Consider the following 27,153-nt stretch of genomic DNA (forward strand, 5'->3'; position numbering starts at 1 on the left):
ATAGTGACTGGAGGCCCTGTGTGCCCATTTTCTCTCTCTCTCTCTCTTTCTGCTTCTTTCTCTCTCTCAAATAAAGAAAGAATTTGTTAAAAAATGAGCCAGATTGGACAGATACTTTTGTTCACAGTTTTGTTTTTGTTTTTGCTTTTGTTTTTCAAGACAGGGTCTCGCTCTAGCCCAGGCTGACCTGGAATTCACTATGCAGTCTCCGGCTGACCTCAAACTCACAGCAATCCTCCTACCTGTGCCTCCTGAGTGCTGGGATTAAAGGTGTGTGCCACTATGCCAAGCTTGTTCAAGAAGTTTGGGAGTTAATCTTATTGCATCCACATTCCAGTGCCTTAGTCTACTGGCAAAATAAAGTCATGTTGAGTTTTTCCATCCTAGATTTTACTTGACAGTTTGAAGAAAAATTACTAGGAGAGACATGAAGGCCAAGGATGATATGCAAAATAGTATCCGTTTCATGGGCTTACATCCAAGGTAATTTACAGCAGCAAAGGTGGTCAGAAGTTTTTATTTATTGCACTTTCAATGACTTGTGGACAGACCATTGTTTGTTTTTTGCTTTTAACCTCTCAAGTAAGTAGTGATTTGTCAAGTTCATGAAAACCACATGTATTCAGGAGCTCAGTGGTCTTGGGCTGAGGATAAATCGTTTTCTCTTTCTGGAACCATATACATGTAGATTGAGATCAGGATCACTCAGGCACTTAACTTTTGGAAGACCTGCGTGGGATCCTACTAAATATATACATTGACACTGAAGTTGCCATAATAATTCTTCCAGAGAAGAGGTGCCTGTAGGCCTCCTATATGCTTGTTCTGGCCTGGGACTTGTCACAACCATCCCGGGGCTTTCTGGCAGTTCATTATGGATGGCCCCACGGGCAGCTGTGCAGAGCTCGCCTTCCCAGAGCCTGGCTTCGGGCTCTCTCTTCCAGCGAGGCAGCAGCTCGCTTTTACTCAGAGGCTGGGATCCAACTTTTAAGATGACAGTAAGGTGCAGAGGAGTGAAGATAAAACTTGCTTGACAGACTGGAGAGATGGCATAGTGGTTAAGCGCTTGCCTGTGAAGCCTAAGGACCCCTGTTGGAGGCTCAATTCCCCAGGGCCCACATTAGCCAGATGCACAAGGGGGGGGGGCGCACATATCTGGAGTTTGTTTGCAGTGGCTGGAGGCCCTGGCGCACCCATTCTCTCCCTCCCTATCTCTCTCTCTATATATATCTGCCTCTTTCTCTCTGTCTGTTGCTCTTAAATAAATAACAAACAAACAAACAAAACACTTGCTTGACATCCTCCAGAGGCAAACAGGAGTATAGATAGAGGTCAGGGTCAGACAGGTGTGGGCTTGACTCTTAGCAAAGGTACTCTGTAGGGCTGGAGAGGTGGCTTAGCGGTTAAGTGCTTGCCTGTGAAGACTAAGGACCCCGGTTCGAGGCTTGGTTCCCCAGGTCCCACGTTAGCCAGATGCACAAGGGGGCGCACGCGTCTGGAGTTCGTTTGCAGAGGCTGGAAGCCCTGGCGCGCCCATTCTCTCTCTCTCCCTCTATCTGTCTTTCTCTCTGTGTCTGTCGCTCTCAAATGAATAAATTTAAAAAAAAAGATACTCTGTAGCTTTGTGACATTGGGAAACTAGTTTGCTTGTGTAAATCTTTGTTTGTTCACCTATACAATCAGGCTAGTGATGGTACAAACTTCATAGGCTACTTTGATATGTTTAGTAATCTATGCAAAACGGTGTGTGTGGAGGGGCACATAGTTTTTATGTCACAAGAATGGGTGTAACAATTTCAAAAATCATCATTGTCAAGCCGGGCGTGGTGGCGCACGCCTTTAATCCCAGCACTCGGGAGGCAGAGGTAGGAGGATCTCCGAGAGTTCAAGGCCACCCTGAGACTCCATAGTGAATTCCAGGTCAGCCTGAGCCAGAGTGAGACATTCCCTCGAAAAACCAAAAAAAAGAATCATCATTATCAAGTTCCTGTGTATCCCCTTTCTACCACGGGCTTGCTGTAAGGAGAAAGTTTAGAGGTGGGTTTGAAAGGAAGCCGCAGGTAGGCATCTCTGGCAGGGGGTAGAGCTTTATTTCGAGGTCACAGAGGGACAGCTCACATTTCAGCAGTCTTGAGACTGGAAACGTGAAGTGGGCTGGCAGCTTTTAGCCAGGGGCTTTTATCTAGCAGAGAGGGAGAGGGAGGCAGGATGGGGGAATGGTGAAAGCAAACTTCTTTTTCCTGAGATAGCGGCCAGGTGACCAGCTCCCCCGGGACCTAAGTCAACAGGCTGCTTTCTTTCAAGATAATGGGGGTGGGGAGCAGCTTTGTGATCTTCTCACAGACTCCTTGGCATCCAGGGAGATCTACTGAATTTCTGAGAACCTCAGTAAAGAGATTTGCTAACTCCTTCACTCCCAAACCTCTAGGTAAAGAACGACCCACAACCACCACACAGCCATCACCCCTGTCACCAGCACCCTTGCCATCATCATCTTTCACTAACACCATCATTATTCCTAATGTCACCACCACCATCACCACCACCAGCAGCAATGAGCGGCAGCGGTGACATGCAGGCCTGGGAACAGAGCTGACTTGGTTTGTTTCACACGCAGGATTTGCCAGTCACTCCTTCAGGGATTCTGCTCCTAAACTATAACACGAGAAAGGGAACCCCTGTACAGGTGAGCGCTGGTGATGACAATGCATTTAAGTGTAGCAGGCCATTGTCCACCTTAGATGACCTAAGTGAGGGTCTCTAGAAGGCAGGCTCGCTCTGCTGCCCCTGTGGTCATGTCTCTCCTCACTGGCTTGAGTCAGGCTTTCTTGCTCTTAAGTTTGGCCCACTTTCACTCAAACCATGGCCCATGGAGTCATGGGCTCTGCTGCTTAGAAATATGCTTTTCACAGAACACTCACCCTGGTCCCCATGCTGATGAGGAAGCGTCCACGTAGGGACATTCCCTGGGGAGTGGGACCGACAGGCGAGATTGAGATTGGACTGTGCCTTTGCATCAACACCAGAAGAAGTCTTAGCAAATGAAAGGCTTGTTTCGTGCAGGGAAATGACATTTAACCCTCCTGGAGTTAGGTCAAAGTCTCCTGAAGAACATTCTCTCTGCTTCTCCGCGCTGGAAAGCTACCTGTCAATTAAAAGGCTGATTCCTCTTGTTACAGCCTCTCTCCCTGATGCAGGTCCCCACTGAGGTGGGAAAATGCGTGGGGGTGTTGAAAGGCTTGGTGACAATGACTGACCTTACTTTTCCCTGCTTGTGTTTGCAGCCTACTTCTGCTTTCTCCTGACTGCTCTGGGCGTGACAGCTGGTGCCCATCGCCTGTGGAGCCACAGGTCCTACAAGGCCAAGCTGCCCCTCAGAATATTTCTGGCTACTGCCAACTCCATGGCTTTCCAGGTAAGGATGGAGGGTCCCTGGGGACCGGCTGGAAGCAAGGGAGGACAAGAAGGATGGACTGTTCTCTGGCTCTCTCTTGTCCTAGACTCAGTGCTCAGGCTTCAAACATTCCCAGGTCACACCAAGGTTGTTTTTTTTTTTTAATTTCTTTTTAATATTCTTCTAACTTTAGATACACTAAAATGTGCCTCAAGGCATGTTGCATTACAGAGGAGAAGAGACCTCTCCGTTCAGAATCCATGCAGTAAACATATTCCCAGGTGCCAACAGCATGTACTTGCTTCTCACCCCCATGAGCTAGGTGTTACATGCACCCTTATTTGATGCATGCACAAAGTGAAGTTTAATGAGGTTAAGAACTTGTGCAGTTTAGAGGGCTGAAAAATGTGACTCCAAGGTAGGTAAATGCACGCCAGCCTGACCCCAGAGCAATGCTAAAAATCCTAGTTCTGAGCTTATCTTAAAGGATCATGGTGGGAAGACTATTTTTTTTTATTAATTAGTTTTGTATTCAGCAAATACAGTCAGTTTGGTACCATTATTAGGCTCATCCGTGACTTACCCCTCCCCTTGGCCCCTCCTTGTTGAGGTATATGGGTCATGCATTCTAGAATTAGCCCACAGTTATGGGTAGGATAAATGTCTCTGCATATCATGACCAACATGTGGCTCTGACATTCTTTCTGCCCCCTCTTCCGCAAAATTTCCCTGAGCCATGTTGGGTTCATTTTTGGTCTACTTCAGGGATGAGGTGTTGGGGGCCTCTGGGGCTCTGGCTCTCGATTTGGTAGGGAAGACTGTTTGAGTTGGGAGACTCAGGAGTTCTACTCTCATGATTACTAGCTGTGAGTCACGCCTCATCTCCAGTTAATTCATCTGTAAAAATAAGACTAGGACTTTGGTCCCAGGGTTGTTATGTGACTATTGACCGTTGCCTGGAGCTATAGAGATGTAAGAGAATGTAATCTTTGCAATGGGACTGGACCATATCCTTTAGGACAGTTCTGGGCCTAGACCATTCCTATCACCTTGGGCATTTTCCGAGCTGCTGGCCTTTTGGTTTGGTCACAGAACTCTGTTTGGTCAGTTGCTCATCTGATCCAGGTAGTGTGGGTGGGAACAACTTGTATTGGAAGTTTTTGCCCATGTGTGGATGCAGATGATTCTAGGCCTGGGACCTTTTCACCCATTGGAAAGAACGGTGCTTCAGTGTCTAGGAACAAAGGCAGCCTAGAAGCCTCCTTCCTCAGGGCCTCAGACATGCAACCGCTGTGGCCGCCTCTGCAATGGGCCCATCCCTACCAAAGCCTGACCCTGTGTGTCTCTCTAACCGCCCCCACGGCTGAGAATTTGTTTTGCTATCTTAGGCCTCCCTTTACAGTTTGATCTTTCATAAAGCAAACAGGACACTTACCCCGGATCATTCAAGGAAACACAACTGATAGCTGGGTGAGCTGGTTATAATCCAAACACAGTCAGGAACTGGGCCATGGTCCTGGGGAACAGGTGCTAAGCAAACGGAGGAGCAGGCAGCTTAGCACTGAGCTTTGTTTCCCATCGCTTAGAAACTCCCCGACTCCGGTCTGAGAGGCCATGTATGACTCAACTCAATATTTTCTCCAAGCAGTTTTTTTTTAAAAAACTTATATTTAGTTTCCAGTTACACATTCAAGTAGTTATAAAACACTCCTGTTACTGGAATGTTTTCCCAAGATAAATAACTTGTAAATGAGAGCCGTAAACTCTGATTTTTATTGTCCCAGTGTACTTATTTGTTTATAAGTCAATATTTGAATACTTGTCTTCTTAACCAGACATCGCAGCACAGAAGAGCGGATTGCGATTTTAAATTACTTGGAATTGAAAATACATGGTAGAAGAAGTACCCAGGTCCTGGAATAAATTCTTGGCTCTGTTTTTTTTTTTTTTGCTACATGTGGGCCTTTATTGGCATGTACACACGTGTGTGTGTGGTGTGTGTGCATGCAAGTCACAGATTCTTTGTCTACAAAGGGAGCACAGTGATAATGACTTCACAGTTATTGGGTGGGTGGGTGAAGGAATGAAAAAAAGGTGTGAGTGAATCAACCTGCTGTGATAGTGCCTGCCTGTTAACCAGCCCTCAGGAGGCTGAGGCCGGAGGATTGGGAGTTCAAGTCCAGCCTGAGCCACATAGTGAGATGCTACGGTTCTTCCTCTTGTCACTGCTGAGGACCGGCATGCTATCTACTCAGCTTCACTCTAGTGTCTGTCACATATAAATCAGTGGTTGCTTTTCAATAAATGAAAAGTGAATTGATAGCCTTTTAAAAGTACTTTTAGAGATCATCAATTTTGAAGTATACATGCTTCTTGAAACCCAAATTGTGGTAGATGTTTTTAGTCATTCAACCAATATCTATTAAGTCCCTACAATATGTCAGGCATTAGGCCAAGCTCTGTGGCTTAAGCAAAGAATAGCAGTCATGGCTCTTGCTTTCATGAAGCCGTCCCATTTGCGGGGCATTACAGTTCCCCCAGTGTGCTGGGGAGATGATCGTGGCTAAAGTGCTCGTCCTCAATCCCGAGTACCCGAGTGTGAGCCTCCCCAGCCTCCTGTAAACGATGGGCTTCTATGATCCTGTCATCCCAGCTCACTGACAGCTAGATGGGGTGGAGACAGGAGAATTTCCAGGAAGTTTACAGCAAACACAGCGACAGTAGAGCAAAATCTTAACAACAGAGCGAGAAACCCTGCCTCAAATGAGATGGAAAGGCAAGGACTGACCCGACAATTGTTCTCTGACCTCCACATGTGCGCCCAGGCACAACCCCACTCCTCTCTCTCTCTCTCTCTCTCTCTCTCTCTCTCTCTCTCTCTCTCACACACACACACACACACACACACACACACACACAGAAGAATTTCCATAGCTTCTCACTGGAAAGTTTCTGTGCTTTAAGAGTCTGGGGTGCCCTGACAATGTTACTTAGAGGTGTGTGAAAGGATTCCGCAAGGCAGGTATAGGGCTGGTCCCCGTGACCTTGCGATCGTGGCACCAGTGGGAACACATTCCCAACTCTAGACATGTCATCCCAGCAGCACAACCTGGGAGAGTGAGACAGTGTCCTGAGGTGTGGCAGTACAGAGTATTCACCCGATATTCTGTCTTGATTGATTTAGTTTCCCTTTGTTGTCCTTGGGTTTTTAAATTTTCCTTTTTCTCCTTCTCTCTGTCCCTCTCTGTGGGTGTGATGTGTTGATGTGTGTACGTGCATGTGTGCACACACGTGGTGGCCAGAGGACAACCTTGAGGTGTGTATCAGTTACTGGGACAAAATACTCATCCATAAGCAATTCATGGAAGGAAAGAGTTTATTTCTGCTTATAGTTTCGAGGGGAAATTCCGTAATAGTGGGAAAACACGCAGGAGCAGACAGCAGGCCGCACATCCTCACATCAGCAGGGAGAAAGTAGAGAGAGCGAGAGCAGCCAGCGGAGCTGGGCTATAAGACCTCAGGCCCTCCCCCACCCCTCATGACACCCTTCCTCTAGCAAGGCTCCATTTCTTACAGGTTCCACCACCTTCCCCAAATTCAAGCACATGCATGTCTGGAAATCATGTTCCTATTTTATTTTTTCCCTTTTATTGTTATTTATTTGTTTGCCAGCAAAAAGAGAAAGATATAAGAGAGAGAGAGAAGAGAGAGAGAGGGAGAGGGAGAGGGAGGGAGGGAATGGGTACGCCACTACAAACAAACTCCAGATGTGTGTGCTCTTACGTGGGCACTGAGGAACCAAACCCAGGTTGTTAGGCTTTGCAGGCAAGTACCTTAATCTCTGAGCCATCTTTACAGTTCCATGTTATTGCTTGCCATTTTATTTATAGAAGGTCTTATCTTATTAATAGAAAGTCTTCCATCCTTTTTCTGTCTTGTATAATTTATTTTCACATGTGTAGTCTGTGTGGTGTGTATGTGCATGTGTGTGGATACACATGTGTGAGCATGTGTGTGGAGGTCAGAGATTGGTGGAGGTCAAAAATTGATGACAGGGCTGGAGAAGATGGCTTAGGGTTAAGGCATTTGCCTGCAAAGCTGAAGGGCCCTGGTTTGATTTCCCAGGTCCCACGTAAGCCAGATGTACAAGGTGGTGCATGCATCTGGAGTTTGTTTTCAGTGGCTACAGGTCCTGGTGTGCCCATTCCCTCTCTCTTAACCTCTTTCTCTCCCTCAAATAAATAAGTAAAATATATATTTTTTAAAAAGTTGATGACAGGCATTTTTCTCCATCACTCTCCACTGTATTTACTGAGGCCTTGTCTCTCATTTGAACCTAGAGCTCACCAATTCAGCTACACTAGGTAGCCAGTTTGCCCTGAGAATCCCCTCTTGCCTCTGGAGCAACAGGTTTATGGGTAGACCACCATGCCCACCTGGCATTTACCTGGGTTCTTGACCTGACCCTCACACTTGCATGGCAAGCTCTTTGTCCTCTGAACCATCTCCTCAGCTCTGTGACGTTTCTGTTATTTTGAGACAAGGTCTTGATGTGTGGCACAGTGTAGCCTCAAGCTCTCAATCTCCTGCCTCCGCCTCCTGAGCACTAGAATGTGCTACTATCCCCCAGCTGCCTTTTGTGACGTTACTAAGCATCCGTATGATTTCCTTTCCTCTCTTCCCTTAACATCTCAATTCTACTTTCAAAATATTTAGTAGGCTGGGCTTGGTGGCGCAGCCTTTAATCCCAGTACTCAGGAGGCAGAGGTAGGAGGATCGCTGTGAGCTCAAGGCCATTAACATTGGCAATATGCATTTATAGCTACTCCAAGTCAACAGCATACTACTTCGCTGTAGTGCAGCACCATGTAACAGAGTGTTGCCCGATCCACCTCCCTGTTCCTCATGGCATTGATGTCATTCGCTTTATTTCCCCATGAACTATAACTTCCAAATACCTTACTGTTATTGAATACATTGTTTTGTGTTTGGTCAATTAACAATAAGAAATACTAGTTTCTTTCTTTTTTCCTAAGATTTTATTTTTATTTATTTATTTATTAGAGACAGAGAGAGGGAGAGAGAGAGAGAGAGAGAGAGAGAGAGAGAGAGAGAGAGGGAGAGTGAGAATGGGTGCACTAAGGCCTCTAGCCACTGCAAACAAACTCCAGATGCATGCGCCACCATGTGCATCTGGCTTACTTGGGACCTGGAGAATTGAACTGGGGACCTTAGGCTTTGCAGGCATATGCCTTAAGTGCTAAGCCATCTCTCCAGCCAAGAAATATTAGTTTCTATTCACCTGTACTTAATCATTGTCAGTGTCCTCCTTTCTTCCTTTCCTCTCTTTTCCCTTTCCCTTTCTTTCCTCCCTCCCTCCCTCCCTCCCTCCCTCCCTCCCTCCCTCCCTTCCAATTTTTTATGACCTGTAGCATTTTCTTTCTGTCTAAAGAACTTCTTTCACCATCTCTTGTAAGGCCAGCAACAAATTTTCTCAATTTTTGTTTGAAGAGAGTCTATCTTACTTTTGAAAAATAATTTCACTGAGTACAGAATTCTGGGTTGGTGTTTTATCCCCCCTTTCAATACTAAATATTTCTTTCAAGTTCTTCTCTGTCTTTTTCAGTTTGAATATACCTAAGTGTAGGTAGGATCTTTATATTTACCCTGTCCAGTGTTCTCTGGGCTTCTTAGATAGGTGGCTTGGTCTGATACTAATTTTGAAGGATTCTCACCTGTTTCTCTTCCAACATTCCTTCCTTTCCTTCTTTATTTTCTTTCTGGTATTTCCATGAAACAAGTTAGGCCTTTGATAAATGCCCCTAGATAGGCCATCATTTCTCTTTTCATTTCAGGTGGGAAAGTTTCTATAACACAGCCTGAAGCTCACCAACACCCCCCAGCCCTGCCCTGCCCAGCCATGCTAAGGGTCAATGAAAATCTTCATGACTTTAGGTGCTTCCTTTCCATTATTTTTTGTTTGTTCATTTATTTATTTATTTATTTATTTATTTATTTATTTATTTATTTATGAGAGACAGACAGAGAGAGAAAGGCAGATAGATAGATAGATAGATAGAGAGAGAGAGAGAGAGAGAGAGAGAGAAAATGGGTGTGCCAAGACCTCCAGCCATTGCAAACGAACTCCAGACGCATGTGCTCCCTTGTGCATCTGGCTAATGTGTGTCCTGGAGAATCAAGCCTTGAACCGGGGTCCTTAGGCTTCTCAGGCAAGTGCTTAATTGCGAAGCCATCTCTCCAGCCCTTCCTTTCCATTCTTAAGTTTCTCTTTTTACATTACCCATTTGTTCCTACATGTGCATTTTTTTCCCTCCAGTGTGGGTCTATTGACTATATTTGTTTCAGATCCCCAGTTGGACACTTCCTGCTTCTCTGCTGTGAGTCAGCCTGGCTTTGACACTCATGTCGTCATTTAGGTTGTTTTTCCCTTTGTAATGCTTTGTTGAAAGCTGGACTTGACAGAGTGGACACAAGGCCCTGTGGTGAATAGAATGCTGGTGTGAGGTCTGTGCTTACCTGCCTGGGACTGCATTTACTGCTCATTATAGCTGACGTGTCCACAGGGACCCTTGTGTTTGCCCTCTTTATTGTTGGCTTTGCTAGAGACTTCTTACAAAGGTTGAAAGTCTGTCTTTCCATTGCCCAGTCCCTGTAACTACAGGGGCCTTACTGCTGTGGTGGAAGGGGAGGAAGAGGGAAGCCATCTTTTATTTTTAATTTTTAAAAAAAAATTTAAAAAATTATTTGACAGAGAGAAGGAAGGAGAGAGAGAGGGTGGGGGGGGGGGGGAGGAGAGAACAGGCGCGCCAGGGCTTCCAGCCCCTGCAAAGGAACTCCAGACGCGTGCGCCCCCTTGTGCATCTGGCTAACGTGGGTCCTGGGGAACCGAGCCTCGAACTGGGGTCCTTAGGCTTCACAGGCAAGTGCTTAACTGCTAAGCCATCTCTCTAGCCCAGAGGGAAGCCGTCTTGAGGAGAGAAGCTAACATTTGGATCTGGAATGTCCTGCAAAGTTGGGATGTCCTGCAACGTCCAGCCAATGGCTCCCTAGTAAGTGGTGCAACCTTTCAGAAATGGAGCCCCTGTGGAGGTCAAGTCCTGCAACCACTGGGCCGCATTGTGCTGCCACAGCCCAAAGCAACACACCCAATGGACTGTGGACTGCTGAAACATTCAATCAAAATAAACCTTTTCCCTTATCAGTTGATTATCTCCAGTATTTTGTCATAGTCGCAGAAAGCTGGCTAAGAGAAACCATTTTATGTCTCAGTCTTTTTATGTACCTATGTTACTATTTTTTTAAAAAATATTTAATTAATTTATTTGACAGAGAGGGAGAGAAAGAGCCAGATAGAGGGGAAGAGAATGTGCACACCAGGGCCTCCAGCCACTGCAAACCAACTCCAGCTGCATGTGCCCCCTTGTGCATCTGGCTTACATGGGTACTGGGGAATTGAACTAGGGTCCTTTGGCTTTTCAGGCAAGCACCTTAACCGCTAAGCCATCTAGCCAGCCCTATTTATTTATTTATTTTTTTGAGATAGGGTCTCATTCTAGTTCAGGTGGACCTGGAATTCACTATGTAGCTTCAGGGTGGCCTCAAACTCATGAAGATCTTCCTACCTCTGCCTCCCAAGTGCTGGGATTAAAGGTGTGCACCACAACACCCAGCTCTGTGTTGCTATTTTTTTCTTTCCTCAAGTTGGTTTGGTAAATCTTCAGTTGGTTAGGCTCAGGTAAAATAGTTTCTCTGGAGGGCAGACACTGTTAAGGGGATGGGGAATTCTGGCTGTATTTCAGAGTAGTTTATTTTCTACTCCTGAGAGAAGCCCAAGGACATTTTCTGACCTCTACATGTGTGCCATGTCACTTGCATACCCACATTCTCACACATACATGAATGTGTGCACATGCATGCACACACGCTTTCACTCTTCTTTTTTTTCCACAAAAGGCTAACCACCTTGTCTGGAAATGGGTCTAACTGACATTTCCAACCCAGATCCATTTGAATTCATTATTCAACCTTTTTATTTTCATTTATTTTCAAGCAGTGGAGAGATAAAGATAGGAAAAGATAGGAGGAGAGAGAGAATGGGCATCTCAGGAGACATTTCACTGCTGCAAACAAAATCCAGCCGCATGTAACCCCTTGTGCACCTGGCTTTACATGGGTACTGGGGAACTGAACTTGGACTTTGCAGGCAAGTGTCTTAATTGCTGAGCCAACTCTTCAGCCCCCATAATAAAAAACATTTAATCACTACCCTATACCAAAATAATTTTTAAATTTGTGACAATAATTATGTTCTAAGTACATGGTTTGGTGAATCTTGATAAATGTATAGATCTTATGTCACAATCAGTTTTGGTTGAGTGTCTGGTTTTGAATGTTTTGTCTTATATTTGTTCTTCTCCTTCCTCCTCCTCCTTAGGAGGGGAATTTTGAAATGACCCTTTAAATATACAAAAAGATTTATAAGGCCAGGTGTGGCGGCACATACCTTTAATCCCAGTACTCAGGAGGCAGAGGTAGGAGGATCACGGTGAGTTCGAGGCCACCTTGAAACTACATAGTGAATTATAGGTCAGCCTGGGCTAGAGCAAGACCCTACTTCGAAAAACCAAAAAAAAAAAAAGACTTATGTAGACAGAGGAAGTGAGGAAGGAGAGGGAGACCCTTGACCCTTGTGAGGAGAGGTAGAGCGGGACTGTCCCATGCTGTGGGGTGGGGTAAGGACAGCATAGTGACAGCATTGTCTTACTGAACAAGTATAACTGATGGGCAATTGTGTAGTGCAGACCTAATCTCTCTTGTTGGATCTGAAACTCTGTGTTCAAAACCAAAGTCACAACTTTCTAGATGGTTCCTCTCCTAAATTTCCCACCAGAAATGTGAGTCTCATCACGATTTTACCACTTCTCTAACCATCCCTTGCCAATCTTTTAGCCAATCCCTTCAGTTCTACTGTGAAGTTATATGCTGGGCTGCACAGTGCTCATCTTTACCACCCTCTACTTCAAGCCAAGGGCATGAGCGAGGGAGGTAGCTCAGTGGTAGGGCGTTTGCTGAGCAGGCTCGGGGCCCTGCTGCTATCCTCTGTGTGCAAAATATCACTGCTTCTAGAACTGTGGCTGCTGCTGCTGCTGATGCCAAAGCCGTGGTCATTTCCTGGCTAGGTCTTACACAAACCTCCTCATCGAGTCTTGCTCCGATGCTCACCCCTCTCTATAGTGCAACCAGGGGGACTTATTGGACATTAAACCATTCTCTAGCAAAAGAAAAAGAATTTCAGTGGCTTAGCCTTGCATGTGGGTTGAAATCTACCCTCATTACTATGATCTGGAAGCCCTTGCATGCTGAGGTTTATGCATGTCAATTCTCTGTTTTCACCCCAACTTAGTGTACCTCACTTTAACTGGGACACTACTCACCCGGTGCTAATGGCTCTGCCTTACTCTCATGAGTACCCCATGGGTACTGGCTGAGCTGACTGCAGAATAGTAGTGGAGTCTCCAAGTCACCCATATTTCACAGTGACAAGGGACACGCCTGGGGGTCCCCACAGCCTCTTCGGGTTGATGATAATTCACTGGGAAAGCTCAGGACACAAGAACATGCTCTACTTTATGACAAGGGATGGAGCACAGGAGCAGCAAAATGGAGCTACTGAGTGTGGCCAGGTCTGGAAGAATCCACAGCCTGGAGCTTCCATGCCCAGTCCTTGTGGAGTCAGTGAGTCCCTCCCTGCAGTCACTGTGGTCACCAACCTGGAAGTTCCAGAGGGCCTCCCTGCCCAGGGACTCTATCAGGGTTTGTTGCTGAGGCCTGGTTGAGTAAATCATGTGTCACGTGCACTCAGTATCCAGTCTCCCTCCTCCCAAGTGCCAACTGTTTACTCACCTGACTGTCTTTTGGGCTCTCTAAGGGCCCACTGCAGTCACTGGTTTTTTTTTGTTTTTTTGTTTTTTTTGCAAAACAAAGACTTTCCTGCAATCAAGAAATGCCAAGTGTTGTTAAAGCTCTGTGCCAAGAATCATGAACAAAGACCATAGCTATTCTTCATCCTGCCACAGCACCCCAGTCTTCATCCCTGTCACGCTTGCCCTAGCTCCGTGTTCTAGATGAAGACCTTGGTTGAGGTTCCTAGAGTCTTTCTACCTGAGACACTTCCCCACGCCCTTCCTCACTCCTACCTCACCTCTCATCCTGATTTGCCTGACTAGGAAGGCCTGGCCTCTGTCAGTGTTCCCCTTGCAATATATCCTGCAAGGCTCACTCATTCACTTCATTGCTCCAATCCCAGTCCAAGATCATTCTATGTTTACTTCACTTGCTGAATGCTGTGTTGTCTTCATACAACACAAAGGCCATCCTCATTTGATCAAAGGGGTTAAAATCTGTTATTATCACTATTCACTTCAGTGGCTAAATTGTCCTATTTATTCAGTTTGAGACATTGCAAATAGGCTCCATGTCCCCTTTTAGCATAGGCCATTTCTCCCCTTTGTCATGCTAGGGTTTGAACCCAGGGCCTAACATGTGATAGGCAATCACTGTACCTCAGAGCTACATCCCTAGCCAAACCCATCATCATTTAATACTTCTTTTCTGGCACAATTACATATACACCAAGCTCCTCCTGTCTTAGTGGCAGCCATTTCTCCACTGTTCTGATTCCTTCAGTGGGGAGTGATATTTAAACACTAAGATCTGGAAGCTCAGTGTATTCACTGCTACTGGGATGCTATTGCTAGGTCATGCCCCCCGCACCCCATGCCAGATTTTGATTCATGAAGTGAATGAGATTTCCACTGTCAACATTCCTTCCAAAACCCAAAATGAGAATATTCATAGAAAGAGCCACGTAAGCCAGATGCACAAGGTGGCACATGCATCTGGAGCTCATTTGCAGTGGCTGGAGGCCCTGACATGCCCATTCTCTATCTGCCTCTTTCTCTCTCAAATAAAACTAAAATTTTTTAAAAAGTTCATTAAAAAAGTGTCATCCAGGTATGATGGCTCATGTCTGTAATCCCAGCATTCAGAAGGCTGAGTCATGTGGATTGCTATGAATTTGAAGCCAGCCGGAGCAACATGGTTCGTTTAAGGCTGGCCTGAATTATATAGGGAGACTCTGTCTCAAATAAATAAACAAACAAATGAATGAACAAACAAACGGATAAGTAAATAGGAGCTGGGAAGCTACCTTCACGGGTTAAGTGCTTTCCTTAGAAGCATGAGGACCTGAATTCAATTCCTACTATCCACCATTACAGGGTTCAGTGTTGCACAAGTAAGATCGTTGACATACGGAATGTGAGGCAAGTTTTTTTTTTTTTTTAAAGGTATTTTAAAATTATTTATTTATTTATTTGACAGCGACAGACACAGAGAGAAAGACAGATAGAGGGAGAGAGAGAGAATGGGCGCGCCAGGGCTTCCAGCCTCTGCAAACGAACTCCAGACGCGTGCGCCCCCTTGTGCATCTGGCTAACGTGGGACCTGGGGAACTGAGCCTCGAACCGGGGTCCTTAGGCTTCACAGGCAAGCGCTTAACTGCTAAGCCATCTCTCCAGCCCGAGGCAAGTTTTATTGGGTAAAAAAGAAAAGAAAAAGAAGAAAGTCTACTATATCAGGCCTGCACCCCAGAATCTCAGAGTGCAGCCCCGAACTGTTCAGTGTCACCTTTTATTGGAAATGACTATATAATGCTCATCGAAAAAAAAAAAACAGGATGGGAGTTAAATGATAAATCACAATTTACATGTGACAGTTACAGCCATAAAAGTAATCTTAAACAGTGGGGAATTTAGTGTGTCTTAGAAGATGAAAAAAGGAACTTGTAAACAGGTCTGTTGGTCAGTTACAGGAAGCACCTTGGGGAGTGTGAGGTAGGCCTGAGACCAGGAGTCTCTAGCTTATCTGTCCTTAAGGAGTTTGCCCAACAATGCAGGCCCGGGTAATGCTGTTCAGACCAACAGAGCCTCCTGTTTACCTGCCATTAGCAGAGCCTCCTGTTTATCTACCATCCTCCATCTGCTTAAACAAGTGTTTCATTCCATTCTTTTATGAGCTCCTACAAGGAAGTGACTTCTATTTTTCTAAACTAGGTATAAAGAAATGTAGAAAAATATAACATTTTCTTCACTTTACACCCACATTAGAAATCATGTGATGTAATCCTAGCACTAAGGAGGCAAAGACGAAGACAATTGTTGGCCAGCCAGTCTAGCATAATTGGTGAGTTCTGGACCTATGAGAGACTTGTTTCAAAAAGAATATGCATGCTGAGGCTCTTGGTTTCCCACCAGGAATAGATGGCAAGACGCTATTGCTGAAGACTCCACATACTTGGGCTGCAAGGCCACTGAGAAACCCTGTGGGAACTGAGCTGCTAACCTCCTCCATGTAGACCAGCTGACAGAAAGCTAGAAGCAGCCATTCTACATGTAGTTCAATGGGAGAAAGAGATACCACCAGTGAAGGTACTCAACAGTGGACACTGCAAGCCTTATAACTGGCCAGCCAGGCCAAATGAGCCAACAGGTGCAATAGTGGCACGTCTGTCATGGTGGAAACCAACTGCCCTCCAATTGGACTGGAGGCCTGTTCCATGGGGAGAAACACATCCCTGATACTGAAAACTTAAAACAGGGGTAGTCATGAGCCCTAGGGGTGTAACATCTGCTGATGTCTGGAAAAATGTATATACTATGCTTATCAAACTGTCCAGTAAGCACTTCTCTTAGTATTTATACCCTTATATTAATGCTACTCTCACTTTGGGTACAGAATCTTCTCTTTTCAGATGGCAGTGATTTTGGGATGACTTAGAAGGTATCATAGTGCTGGAAAGAAGTGACTAGAGTACTGAATAACATCTCAATCACACCTTCCAAAGCTCAGGGTCTAATGCAGAAGAGGTGGCGGAAAGAACGTAAGAGCCAAAGGAAGGGTAGGACTCCTTACAACATGCTCCCCCCAGACATAAAATGGCCTGGATATCCATGACCTCACAGTGCCTGACACTACCTACACAAGACCATCCTAAGGGGAGGAAAAGACCATGACATCAAAGTAAAAGAGAGACTGATGGAGGTGGGGAGGGGATATGATGGAGAATGGAATTTCAAAGAGGAAAGTGGCGGGGGGAGGGAGGGTATTACCATGGGATACTTTTTATAATCATGGGAAATGCTAATAAAAATTGAGAAAAAATAAAATAAAAGCAATAACATTAGCAAAGAAAGAAGAAGAAGAAGAAGAATATGCATATGCCAGGTGTGGTGGCGCACGCCTTTAATCCTAGCACTTGGGAGGCTGAGGAAGGAGGATCACCATGAGTTTGAGGCCACCCTGAGACTCCATAGTGAATTCCAGGTCAGCCTAGGCCAGAGTGAGACCCTACCTTGAAAAACAAAAAACAAAAACAAAAACAAAAGAATATGCAGACCACACACATACATGCCTCCCTCCTGCCCAAAAGTGTTAAGCACTCCTTAACTTCGTTGCAATCTTTTTTTTTTTTTTTTTTTTTTTTTTTTTAGGATTTCACTTTAATTTTAATTGACATTTTGCTTAAAAGCACAACAGTGAACATTTCAGTGGCTCAATGTTACAAGTTTATCAGGTTAGAAGCAAAGTCCTAACACATGCAGTTTCCTGGCAGTTACAGTATCGTGACAGCTACAGTATTTAATTATCCCTCATCAGTTACTTCACATTAAGTGTAGGCTGTTAAAAAAATTAACAACTGCTAGGTATAGCCCAAGATTTATGATTCCAGTCCTGCAACAAACAGCATCTTTAAAATACATACCACTCACCGCTATGTAAGTTTGAAAGCATCAGTGTGAAGAAAACAGTTCACCAGCAGCGCAAGTCCCAGCAGCATTTTCAAAGTTGAGGTTCTGTAAACACCCCAGCTGGCATGGTGGACACATTTCTTGGTTGAGGCCTCCATACCCAGGGCTGAAAGGGGCTCTGGCCACTCAGTTTAAGGTTCCCAATCTGAAAAGCTGCCCCACGTGCTAGGCTGTGGACTAGCAGGAAGACCAGTGTACTTGAGTGGGATGGAGGGAGTTGTTTTTGATGGCTCACCTAGTAGCATTTCCAGTCCAACATGGCCTTCCAAGTCAAGAGGGCACATGATTGCAGGCCCACAATGCAACCCTGACTTTTGTGGGGAGCATCAAAGGCAGACCCCGATACAGGTGAGCAGCAATGAACTATGTTCTAGGTCAACTAATACAGTAAAAAGCATGGGTGAGTCTTAGCTCACAGTGACAGAATGGCTCGAAAGCAGGGAATGTCTATATGTTAGGTCTTCCTCTGCATACTATCGCAAGCATCAGTGATTAGTTCTTTCCAGTGTGGACATGGACACAAGGTCACCTTGGGTTCTTTCTTGTGAACACTCCAGCTTTACACTGAATCTTGGAGCTTCAGATCTCACTGTTAACAAGTGTAGCCAGACACTAAAATGAAGCCGATTCATCAGCCAGTAACCAAAGAGGTTACTAGGTTACCTTTTCTGAATTGTTAGCATTTACTACCTGTCCAGATCAAAGGTCATTTCCTAGTAGCAAGATTCTGATTCCAACTTCTCTACTAGCCTGTGTGCAACACAACTTAATCCTGTTCACGAGAACAAGGCTTTCTTGTAGCAGGACTTTCTTGCTTGGCTGTCACCGGCGATGGATGGGCTTGTAGACACAAAAAGCCATAAGGATGACGGTCACCAGCAGGATGCTAAAAATGGTTCCCATCAACACCAGGTTCTGCCCGCGCAGCACCGCGTATGGCTGGCTCCGCTCCGGCGGCTCCCCGGGGTGCGGGGCCTCGGCCGGCTCCACGAGGACGCTGCAGAGCCCCAGGCACAGCCGCAGCCACGGCGAACGCAGCATCTTCGCCTCGTTGCAATCTTTAAATTGTGCTAGTAAACACTTTCTATGCATCTGGATTGATGTAGGTGCTGGGGAATTAAATCTGGGTCAATCAGGATTTGCAAGCAAGAGCCTTTAACAACCAAGCATTCTCCCCAGCCCTAGTGTGTCTGAAACCACTTAGATGGTTAGCGCTTCAGTTCCTGCCCAGCTTCTAAAGCCAGGTTGAGTACTACACCAAGGTCAGGTCCTTTCAGATCTATAACCTACCAGGTGGTTGGGACTGGTGCCAAGCCCTTTTGGGAACTTTCTGGACTATTCTTACAGATTCTCAGCATTGTCTGTAAGGAAATTAGCACTGGCCCAGGATCACTGGGGAAAGCCCCGAATGTTCTCTCCTCTCTGAATGGTACAATGTTGGCATCTAAGTTGCAGAAGATTTAGTTCTGGCCTCAGAGTTGGTCTATTTTCAGCAACTTCTAGTTCCTCAGAGAGGAGCATGCCTTGGTAGAATGACTCCTTTTGCAGACAGGATGTCATCTGCTGGCAATGCACACAGACATTCACGCATTCATGCACATGCTTGCAAACCTGTCTACCTAAAACCTGCTTGTTCAAGTGGACATTTTGACATGTTGGTCCCAGTTTCTTTTTCACTGTTGACTGGAAATAGATGAGTTAAGAATAAAAATGGAATTCCTTTGGCCGTGCTTCACGGCCACCTGGAAAGTCCTGTCTTGGCACTTTAAACAGCCACAAAATTGAATTAAGGGATGGAACAACCATATTGTGTCTACTTGGAAGCAAACATCTGTTTACAGTGAGGCGAGGAGAAATCTGAAATCCAAGCCACAATTCTGCTGTCAGTGGCAGGAACATGCTCCGTGCTGTGTACAGAGCCTTCCTCCTGTTTACTGGTGGAAATGATTTATACCTTACCAGACCCACTGATATTTATATGACAATATTTAACAATCTGTTATTATTATTATTATTATTATTATTATTATTGGTTTTTCAAGGTAGGGTCTCACTCTAGTCCAGGCTGACCTGGAATTCACTATGTAGTCTCAGGTTGGCCTCGAACTCATGGCAATCCTCCTACCTCTGCTTCCCAAGTGCTGGGATTAAAGATGTGTGCCACCATGCTCAGCTCAATCTATTATTTTTTGAGTCAGGGTCTTACTCTGTAGCCCAGGCTAGTTTAGAACTCATGGCAGCCCTCTTGCTGTAGCATCCTGGGTGCTGGGATTTCTGGCATGAGCCTTCTTGCCTGGCAGGAAATGTTTTGAGCATGAAAGAAAGGTGAGGGAATGGGGCAGGTTGTATCAGAAGTTGCCTTGGTGGAGTTTTAGAGGTTGGTCACTTTTGCTTGAGTCCTAGGAAGGTCTCAAGGATGGCACTTGTAGAGAACCTCCACATGATTAGTTTGGTTTCTGACAGACTCAACAGGGACATGTAGAGGACCATTATCAGTGATGGGCAGTGAAGTCATAATGGTCAAGATAGAGGATGGGTTTGAAACCGAGCAGTGTGCACCCATTGAGATGGAAGAGGGAAGAGGGAAGGTATTGGCTGACGGGACTGCTGGATGTAGCCTCGTGCCTCACACAGTGCTTCTTAAGGCAGAACCCACGGCAGAAGCTGGGGATTATTTTATTTTATTTTTTGAGAGACAGAGAGAGAGAAAGAGGGAGAAAATGGGTGTGCCGGGGCGTTTCAGCCTCTGTGAACAAAGATATGTATGCCCCCTTCTGTGCATGTGTGACATCACGTGCTTGCGTCACTGTGTGTCTGGCTACATGGGACCTGAGGATTCGAACATGTGTTCATAGGCAAGTGCCATAACTGCTGAGCCTTCTCTCCAGCCTTTTTTTTTTTTAAAGGTTTTCTTGATTTTGTTTTTTTACTTTGAAAAATTTAATACCCAGAGAAGTTTCAAGAATGGAGTAATGGAACCACTTATAACCTTTACTTATGTTCACAGTTTTCAATCTTCATCTATATTTTCTTTCTTTCACACAGTTTTCCTATGCTACTGCACACTCATACAGTATATATATTTATGAACATATAGTATGCATATACATACTATACATGAGTTATATAATATATATATATATATATATATATATATATATAGAGAGAGAGAGAGAGAGAGAGAGAGAGAGAGAGACTATATATATGTGTATACACACACATACTTTTCTTCTAAGCCATTTGCAAGTAAGTTGCAAGCATGACATCTGAATCTCAAAACACTTCAGGGGTTGGAAAGATGGCTTAGTGGTCAAAGTGCTTGCCTGTGAAGCCTAAGGACCCATGTTTGACTCTCCAGATCTCATGTAAGCCAGATGCACAAAGGTAAGGCAAGCTTAAGGTTGCACATGCCCACTAGGTGACGCAGGCGTTGAGTTCGATTTCAGTGGCTGAGGCCCTGGCATGCCAATTCTCTCCGTCTGTCTCTCTCTATCTCTCTCAAAAGCAAAAACAAAAACACTTCAGCATGTTTTCAGAGTACATGGGCATTCCCTTACAGAACACAATTAATAATCAAACTAGGAAATTTAGTTATTACATGACTTTTATCTACTGTGTAGTTCATGTTCAAATTTCTCTGAGTATTCTAGTAATGTCTAACTTCTTCACTTTCTGGTATGTATGTGCATGTGATGTGTGCATATGTGTATACTTGTGTGTGTGGATGTGTGCACCCCATGCACATGTATGTGATGACCCTAGGAGGATGTTGGGGTCCTCCTATAATTCCCTTCTGCTTATTACCTTGAGACAGGGTCTTGTACTAAACCTGGAGCTGGCCATTTTTCAGATAGAGTGGCTGACCAGTGAGTCCCAGAAATCCTCCTGTCTCCAACCCCTCATCGTTGGGGTTTTAGGCAAGCATGTACAAACACACCCACCTTTTTACAGGGGTGCTGAGGAGCAAATGCAGGTTACTTTTACCTGATGAACTATCACCTCAACCTTACTTCGTAACTTAAAAAAAAAAATTAGGGGGCTGGAGAGATGGCTTAGCGGTTAAGCGCTTGCCTGTGAAGCCTAAGGACCCTGGTTCGAGGCTCGGTTCCCCAGGTCCCACGTTAGCCAGATGCACAAGGGGGCGTATGCGTCTGGAGTTCATTTGCAGAGGCTGGAGGCCCTGGCGTGCCCATTCTCTCTCTCTCCCTCTATCTGTCTTTCTCTCTGTGTCTGTCGCTCTCAAATAAATAAATAAAAAATTAAAAAAAAATTAGGGCTAGAGAGATGGTTTAGTGGTTAAGGTGCTTGTCTACAGAGCCTAAGAACCCAGGTTCAATTCTCCAGTACTCATGTAAGCCAGATGCACAAGGTGGCACATATGTTTGGAGTTTGTTTTCAGTGGCGGGAGGCCCTGGCACACTCATTCTCTCTTTCTCTTTCTCTCTGTCTCACATGTGTGTATGCCAGGGTCTCTTGCTGTTGCAAATTAATGCCTATCCAGTTTTATGTGAGTGGCTGGGTAATTGAACCTGACTTGGCAGGTTTCGCAATCAAGCAACTTTAACTGCTGAGCCATTTTCCCATTCCCTACTTCCTAAGTTTTTGATCCAGAATCTTATTGATGATCTCTTCCCCCTCCCCCTCCCAGAGGTAAGGGATCTATAACTCAAGGTCTAGGCCGTTTTTATTCAGAAATATACAATTTTTTGAAAATAACTTATGTTCCCTATATTATAAAAGAGAAATCCATATGTTCTAAAATTTAGAAAACACAAACTAAAAAAGAAATCACCTATATACTCACATATGAAAACCAAACATTATATTAATAGATTGGTTTATATGCTTCCTTTATTTTTCCTGTGCTTAAATACACATTTTTGTTCAGAATGGATTGATGCTTTGTATATTATTTCAACAAACTACTGTTCATTTAACTGCCTTAGTCTTCCATTCTGTCAATGCACAATATTGTTTTTTTTGTTAACCTTTACTACCAAACTAATAGGCACACTTCTTAATAATTTCAGAGTACAAGATAAAATATAAAAATCCATTTCTTTATATTACTATCTCCCACTTGCTCTCTTTTGAAGTAACTCTTAGACCTTCCTTAACCATTTCTTTCCAGTGACCATCTAGAAATGTATATAAAACCTTTTTTATGTATTCATACATAACACACTTTCCTTTTTTTTTTTTTTTGGTTTTTGGTTTTTCAAGGTAAGGTCTCACTCTGGTCCAGGCTGACCTGGAATTAACTCTGTCATCTCAGGGTGGCCTTGAACTCATGGCGATCCTCCTACCTCTGCCTCCCGAGTGCTGGGATTAAAGGCGTGCGCCACCACGCCCGGCCACACTTTCTTTTATATGAATAGTATTTAATTAATTAACGTATCATAAAATATTCAATCAAATTTCATCATGTGGAACTTCAGGGTCTTTTTCCCTCCCAATGCTCCCTATATGAGTATTCTTGTGGCTAAGTTTTTGCATTCAACCACAATTATTTCCTTAGCGGAGTTTCTAGAAGATGAATTTCCATAGTAAAAGATATACACAATGTAAAGCTTCAGTTGCCAATTTTTTCTTCTACTTTCTTCTTCAGGCTTTGCTAGATTCTTAAAAGCATGGTGGAAAATTGAAGTGTAAGATACCTGCGGGAAGGTGTGCAAGCCATAGGTTAGACCTGTGCTGTCCAGTGTGTGGTCACTAGCTACTAAGTGCCTGTGATGTGACAAGTCCAAATTGAGGCATGCTACAAGTGAAAAGCACACACCAAATTTCTGAGAGTTGGTCAAGAAGAAATGAGGTCAAGAATCTCATTAACAATTCTTATACTGAGGTTTGGGAAATTGCTTAGCTGGTAAAGTGCTTGTCTTACAAGCATGAAGACCCGAGTTTTAACCCCAGAACCCACATAAAAATGCAGAGCATGGTAGCCACGCACCTGGAGATGGTGACAGGTAAATCCCTGGCTCACTGGCCAGTCGGTCTAGCTTAATTAGTGAGCTCCAGGCCAGTGTAAGACTCTGTCTCAATAAATAAATTGTACCTGAGGATGACAACCAAGGATGTCCTCTGGCCTCTACATGCATGCACACACATGTGTACCTACATGTACATGTGCACCCACTGCACAAACATGCACATACACACATGCATGATACAAATAATTCTCATACTCATATCAAAAAGATATTTGGAGTATATTATGTTAAGTAACTTGTATTATTAAAATTTGCTTTTCTCCCTCTCAGTCCTTAAATGTAACTAGTAGGAAAATCTTAATTATATATGTGGCTTGGTCTCACTCTAGCTCAGGCTGATCTGGAATTCACTATGTAGTCTCAGGGTGGCCCCTAACTCCGACAGAAAGAGGCCAAGACAGCATGATATGGGCACACCAGGGCTTCATGCCACCGCAAACAAACTCTAGATTATGTGCACCACTTAGTGCATCTGGCTTATGTAAATACTGGGGAATTGAGCCTGGGTTGTTAGGCTCTGGAGGCAAGTGCCTTAACCACTTAACGTCTCTTCAGCACACACACACACACACACACACACATGTTTTTAGGCAAGAGCAATCAGCACTGAGTAAGCACCAGGAAGAAGCACTAAGCAATCAGTACTAAGTAGGCACTGGAAGGAATTTATCAGGATACTTCTGAGACTCTGGCTACTGGTACAGAGATTTCCATTCTTTCCCACCTTCCCAACTTGTCTATCTCTGTCTTCCACATTCATCCTCAGCTTTTCTTTCAGCTTGTCTCTAAAGTATATCTTGACTGTATTCAAACACATCCTAGGTACTTACACCTTTTCACCAAACACAAAAATGCTGTGCACAGACAGGCTTTTCCCTCCTTGTCCCTCCCACCACCTACTCCCCACCACTCCAAGGTAAGGTCAAAATGCGGGTATGTGAGAAGAAGGGCCTGTGGGTCAAGTATATGAATCTTGCTTGTTTTCTGCCCTAGCGTTGACTCACATCTTGTTCTTTGAGTCACTTTTTTTTTTTTGGTTTTTATTTAAATTTTTTGTTTATTTTTATTTATTTATTTGAGAGTGACAGAGAGAGAAAGGGCATGTGCAAGAGAGAGAGAATGGACACGCCAGGGCCTCCAGCCACTGCAAACGAACTCCAGATGCGTGTGCCCCCTTGTGCATCTGGCTAACGCAGGTCCTGGGGAACTGAGCCTCGAACTGGAGTCCTTAGGCTTCGCAGGCAAGTGCTTAACTGCTAAGCCATCTCTCCAGCCCTTTTCTTTTTTTGGTTTTTCAGGGTAGGGTCTTACTCTAGTCCAGGCTGACCTGGAATTCGCTCTGTAGTCTCAGGATGGCCTCGAACTCAAGGCGATCTTCCTACCTCTGCCTCCTGAGTGCTGGGATTAAAGGCATGCGCCACCATGCCTGGCTTGAGTCACTTTATTTTTTTGGTTTTTCGATGTAGGGTCTCACTCTAGCTCAGGCTGACCTGGAATTAACTATGTAGTCTCAGGGTGGCCTCGAAGTCAAGGCGATCCTCCTACGTCTGCCTCTAGAATGCTGGGATACCACCCCCAGGTGAGTCACTTTTTTTTAAAACCGGTCTCAGCTTTGCCATTAAAAACAAAGCACAGCAACTGCTTCAGAAAGCATCCCTTACAGTACGCTTGGCTCAGGTATGTGCTCTCTTACTTAGCGCATGCTTCATTCCATTATTACAGTCACACACTTCTGCCAGGAAGCTACTCAGGAAAAAGGAACTAAAATAAATATCTCTGTTCCAACTTGTCAACACCATGCTCTTTTTGTTTAGTTCTGCTCCTGTGCTGTGCTTAATTGGGTAAGAATGTTTCTAGCCCTTTAGAGTGCCTCACTTAGAGTTTCTAAAATATATGCATGGCATTAAAGAGCTGGGCTATGAACCTTTTAGAAACAATGAGAGTTCTCTGTAAATGACTTTCCCCTACATTTGAAGAATAAGGTGGGAATATGTTGGTGGGAATGTGAATTGAGAGCTGAAGAAGTGCCATCTTTCTTAATGTTTGACCTGCTATGACCCTGGGGGGGGCTTCTAAGCCTTAGTTTTTCCACCTGTGAGTAAGGAGCCTTGAGTTCTCCTTCCTTCTTCGCTGTGCTTGTCTGGGCCCTGACATACAAGCAATAAACCAATGCTAAAGGAAGGGATCACTTATTATTTGGGCTGCAGCTGTCTTGATTGACATTTGGAAGTCTTTCCAAATTATGTGATCTAAATAACGTGATGTGTTCACTCTAACCATAGTATTTGAAAGCATTGGTGAAACATAAAGACCCCCTTAATGTTGCAGAAAGCCAGGCTATAACTTTTGCCTAACATCGACTTCCATGCACCCACTTGCTCTCTTCATATTCATATTGACTGGAGGTATATAGACTCATGGTCCATGACTATAAATAAAGTCTCAATTAAAATTCTCCCATCATTCTCCTAAAACTTCACGTAGGACCTCCTTCACGCCCTTCCCCTTGACACCTTTCTGCGATCTCCCATCACAGGAGACTCAAGGGTGTGGGCTGGGTATGTACTGGTCCTTAGGCATGACCAGGGAGAATCAATTGGTGGTATCACCTAGTATACTAACATCAACATCCCCACAGTGTCCAAGTCCCCTTCCATCCTTTTCTATTATAGTCCATTAGAACAGTCCTAAAATAATGTCATTTTTGCCTCAGTATTTTGCAGAAATTTGCAGAAGAAACTCAGTTTGTGTTTTACATTCTGACTTTCTGCCATCTCTGTGTTGAACATGAAGGTCGTCACTCTGGGGAAGGGAGGCAGAAAGATCCAGGCCAAGAGACCAGCTCCCTTCATACTCAAGGCTGCCACTTACCTCTGTCAGCCAAGCCTTCATCTCAAGGCTAGATCTATCTCTTCTTGAATTGTATTGCCTTCTGGGAGACTTCAAAAGTTCTTACCAGAGGGTTTCTTTAAAAATTTTATTTTCAGATCTCCCCCTACTTCACACTCCTGAGCCTCCTTAGAGGGCACAGCCTAAACAGAAGCTCGCATTCTGACATCTTGCTAAATTAGGATTTCCCTTTGTTTGGATGAATACCACCCTCAGGGGTTGAACTTGTCATACAGGGATTGTGGTGTTGTTGGAAGGTGTATTAGTTACTTTACTCATGGCTGCGACTAAATACCTGACAAGCAGCTTAAAGAAGGAAGAGTTTATTTAGTTTAAAGTTCCAAGTATACAGTCTATCGTGGTGGGGAAGTAATGGTGGCAGGAGCAGGAAGCCAGTTGGTCACATCATATCTACAGTCAGGAAGCAGAAGGTGAACAAGAAGTAGGACTAGGCTATAAACCTCAAGGCCTGTGCCCTGGGACCTACTTCCGCCACCTCCTAATGGCTCCATAGCCCTCACAAATAGTGCCACCAGCTGAGGACCAAGTGTTCCAGCCTATAAGCCTATGGGGGACATTTTACAGTGCAGCCACCACAGGAAGAGAGGAAATGAGCAGTGAGAACAGGTGAGAGGCTGGAAGCTATTCATAAAGGCACCCTGCTTTGTGCACGTTACTCAGGTTTTTGCTTTCTTTCTGCAGAATGACATCTTCGAATGGGCCCGGGACCACCGAGCTCACCACAAGTATTCAGAGACAGACGCGGACCCCCATAATGCCCGCCGAGGCTTCTTCTTCTCCCATATTGGGTGGCTGTTGGTTCGCAAGCATCCAGATGTCATTGAGAAGGGGAAGAAGCTTGATGTCAGTGACTTGCTTGCAGACCCTGTGGTCCGGTTCCAGAGGAAGTAAGTGAACAGACATCAAGGGAAGCTATCTCTCAGGACCTAGGCAAGGAGAGCACAGTGAGGTGCAGTAACACCCCATTCCA

At 44.7% G+C, this 27,153-nt stretch overlaps 1 protein-coding gene across 1 annotated transcript in view; it reads left to right on the plus strand.

Moving 5' to 3' along the window:
* Scd5 (stearoyl-CoA desaturase 5) overlaps positions 1 to 27,153 on the plus strand; it is a 173,196-nt gene that overhangs the window by 93,812 nt on the left and 52,231 nt on the right. The window contains exons 2-3 of the mRNA XM_004653482.2: positions 3,285 to 3,415; positions 26,865 to 27,070. Coding sequence (XP_004653539.2) covers positions 3,285 to 3,415; positions 26,865 to 27,070 — 337 coding nt within the window. The remainder of the gene's footprint in view (positions 1 to 3,284; positions 3,416 to 26,864; positions 27,071 to 27,153) is intronic.

This window comes from Jaculus jaculus, chromosome 2 (genome assembly GCF_020740685.1).
Source record: "Jaculus jaculus isolate mJacJac1 chromosome 2, mJacJac1.mat.Y.cur, whole genome shotgun sequence".
NCBI classification, from domain to species: Eukaryota; Metazoa; Chordata; class Mammalia; order Rodentia; family Dipodidae; genus Jaculus; species Jaculus jaculus.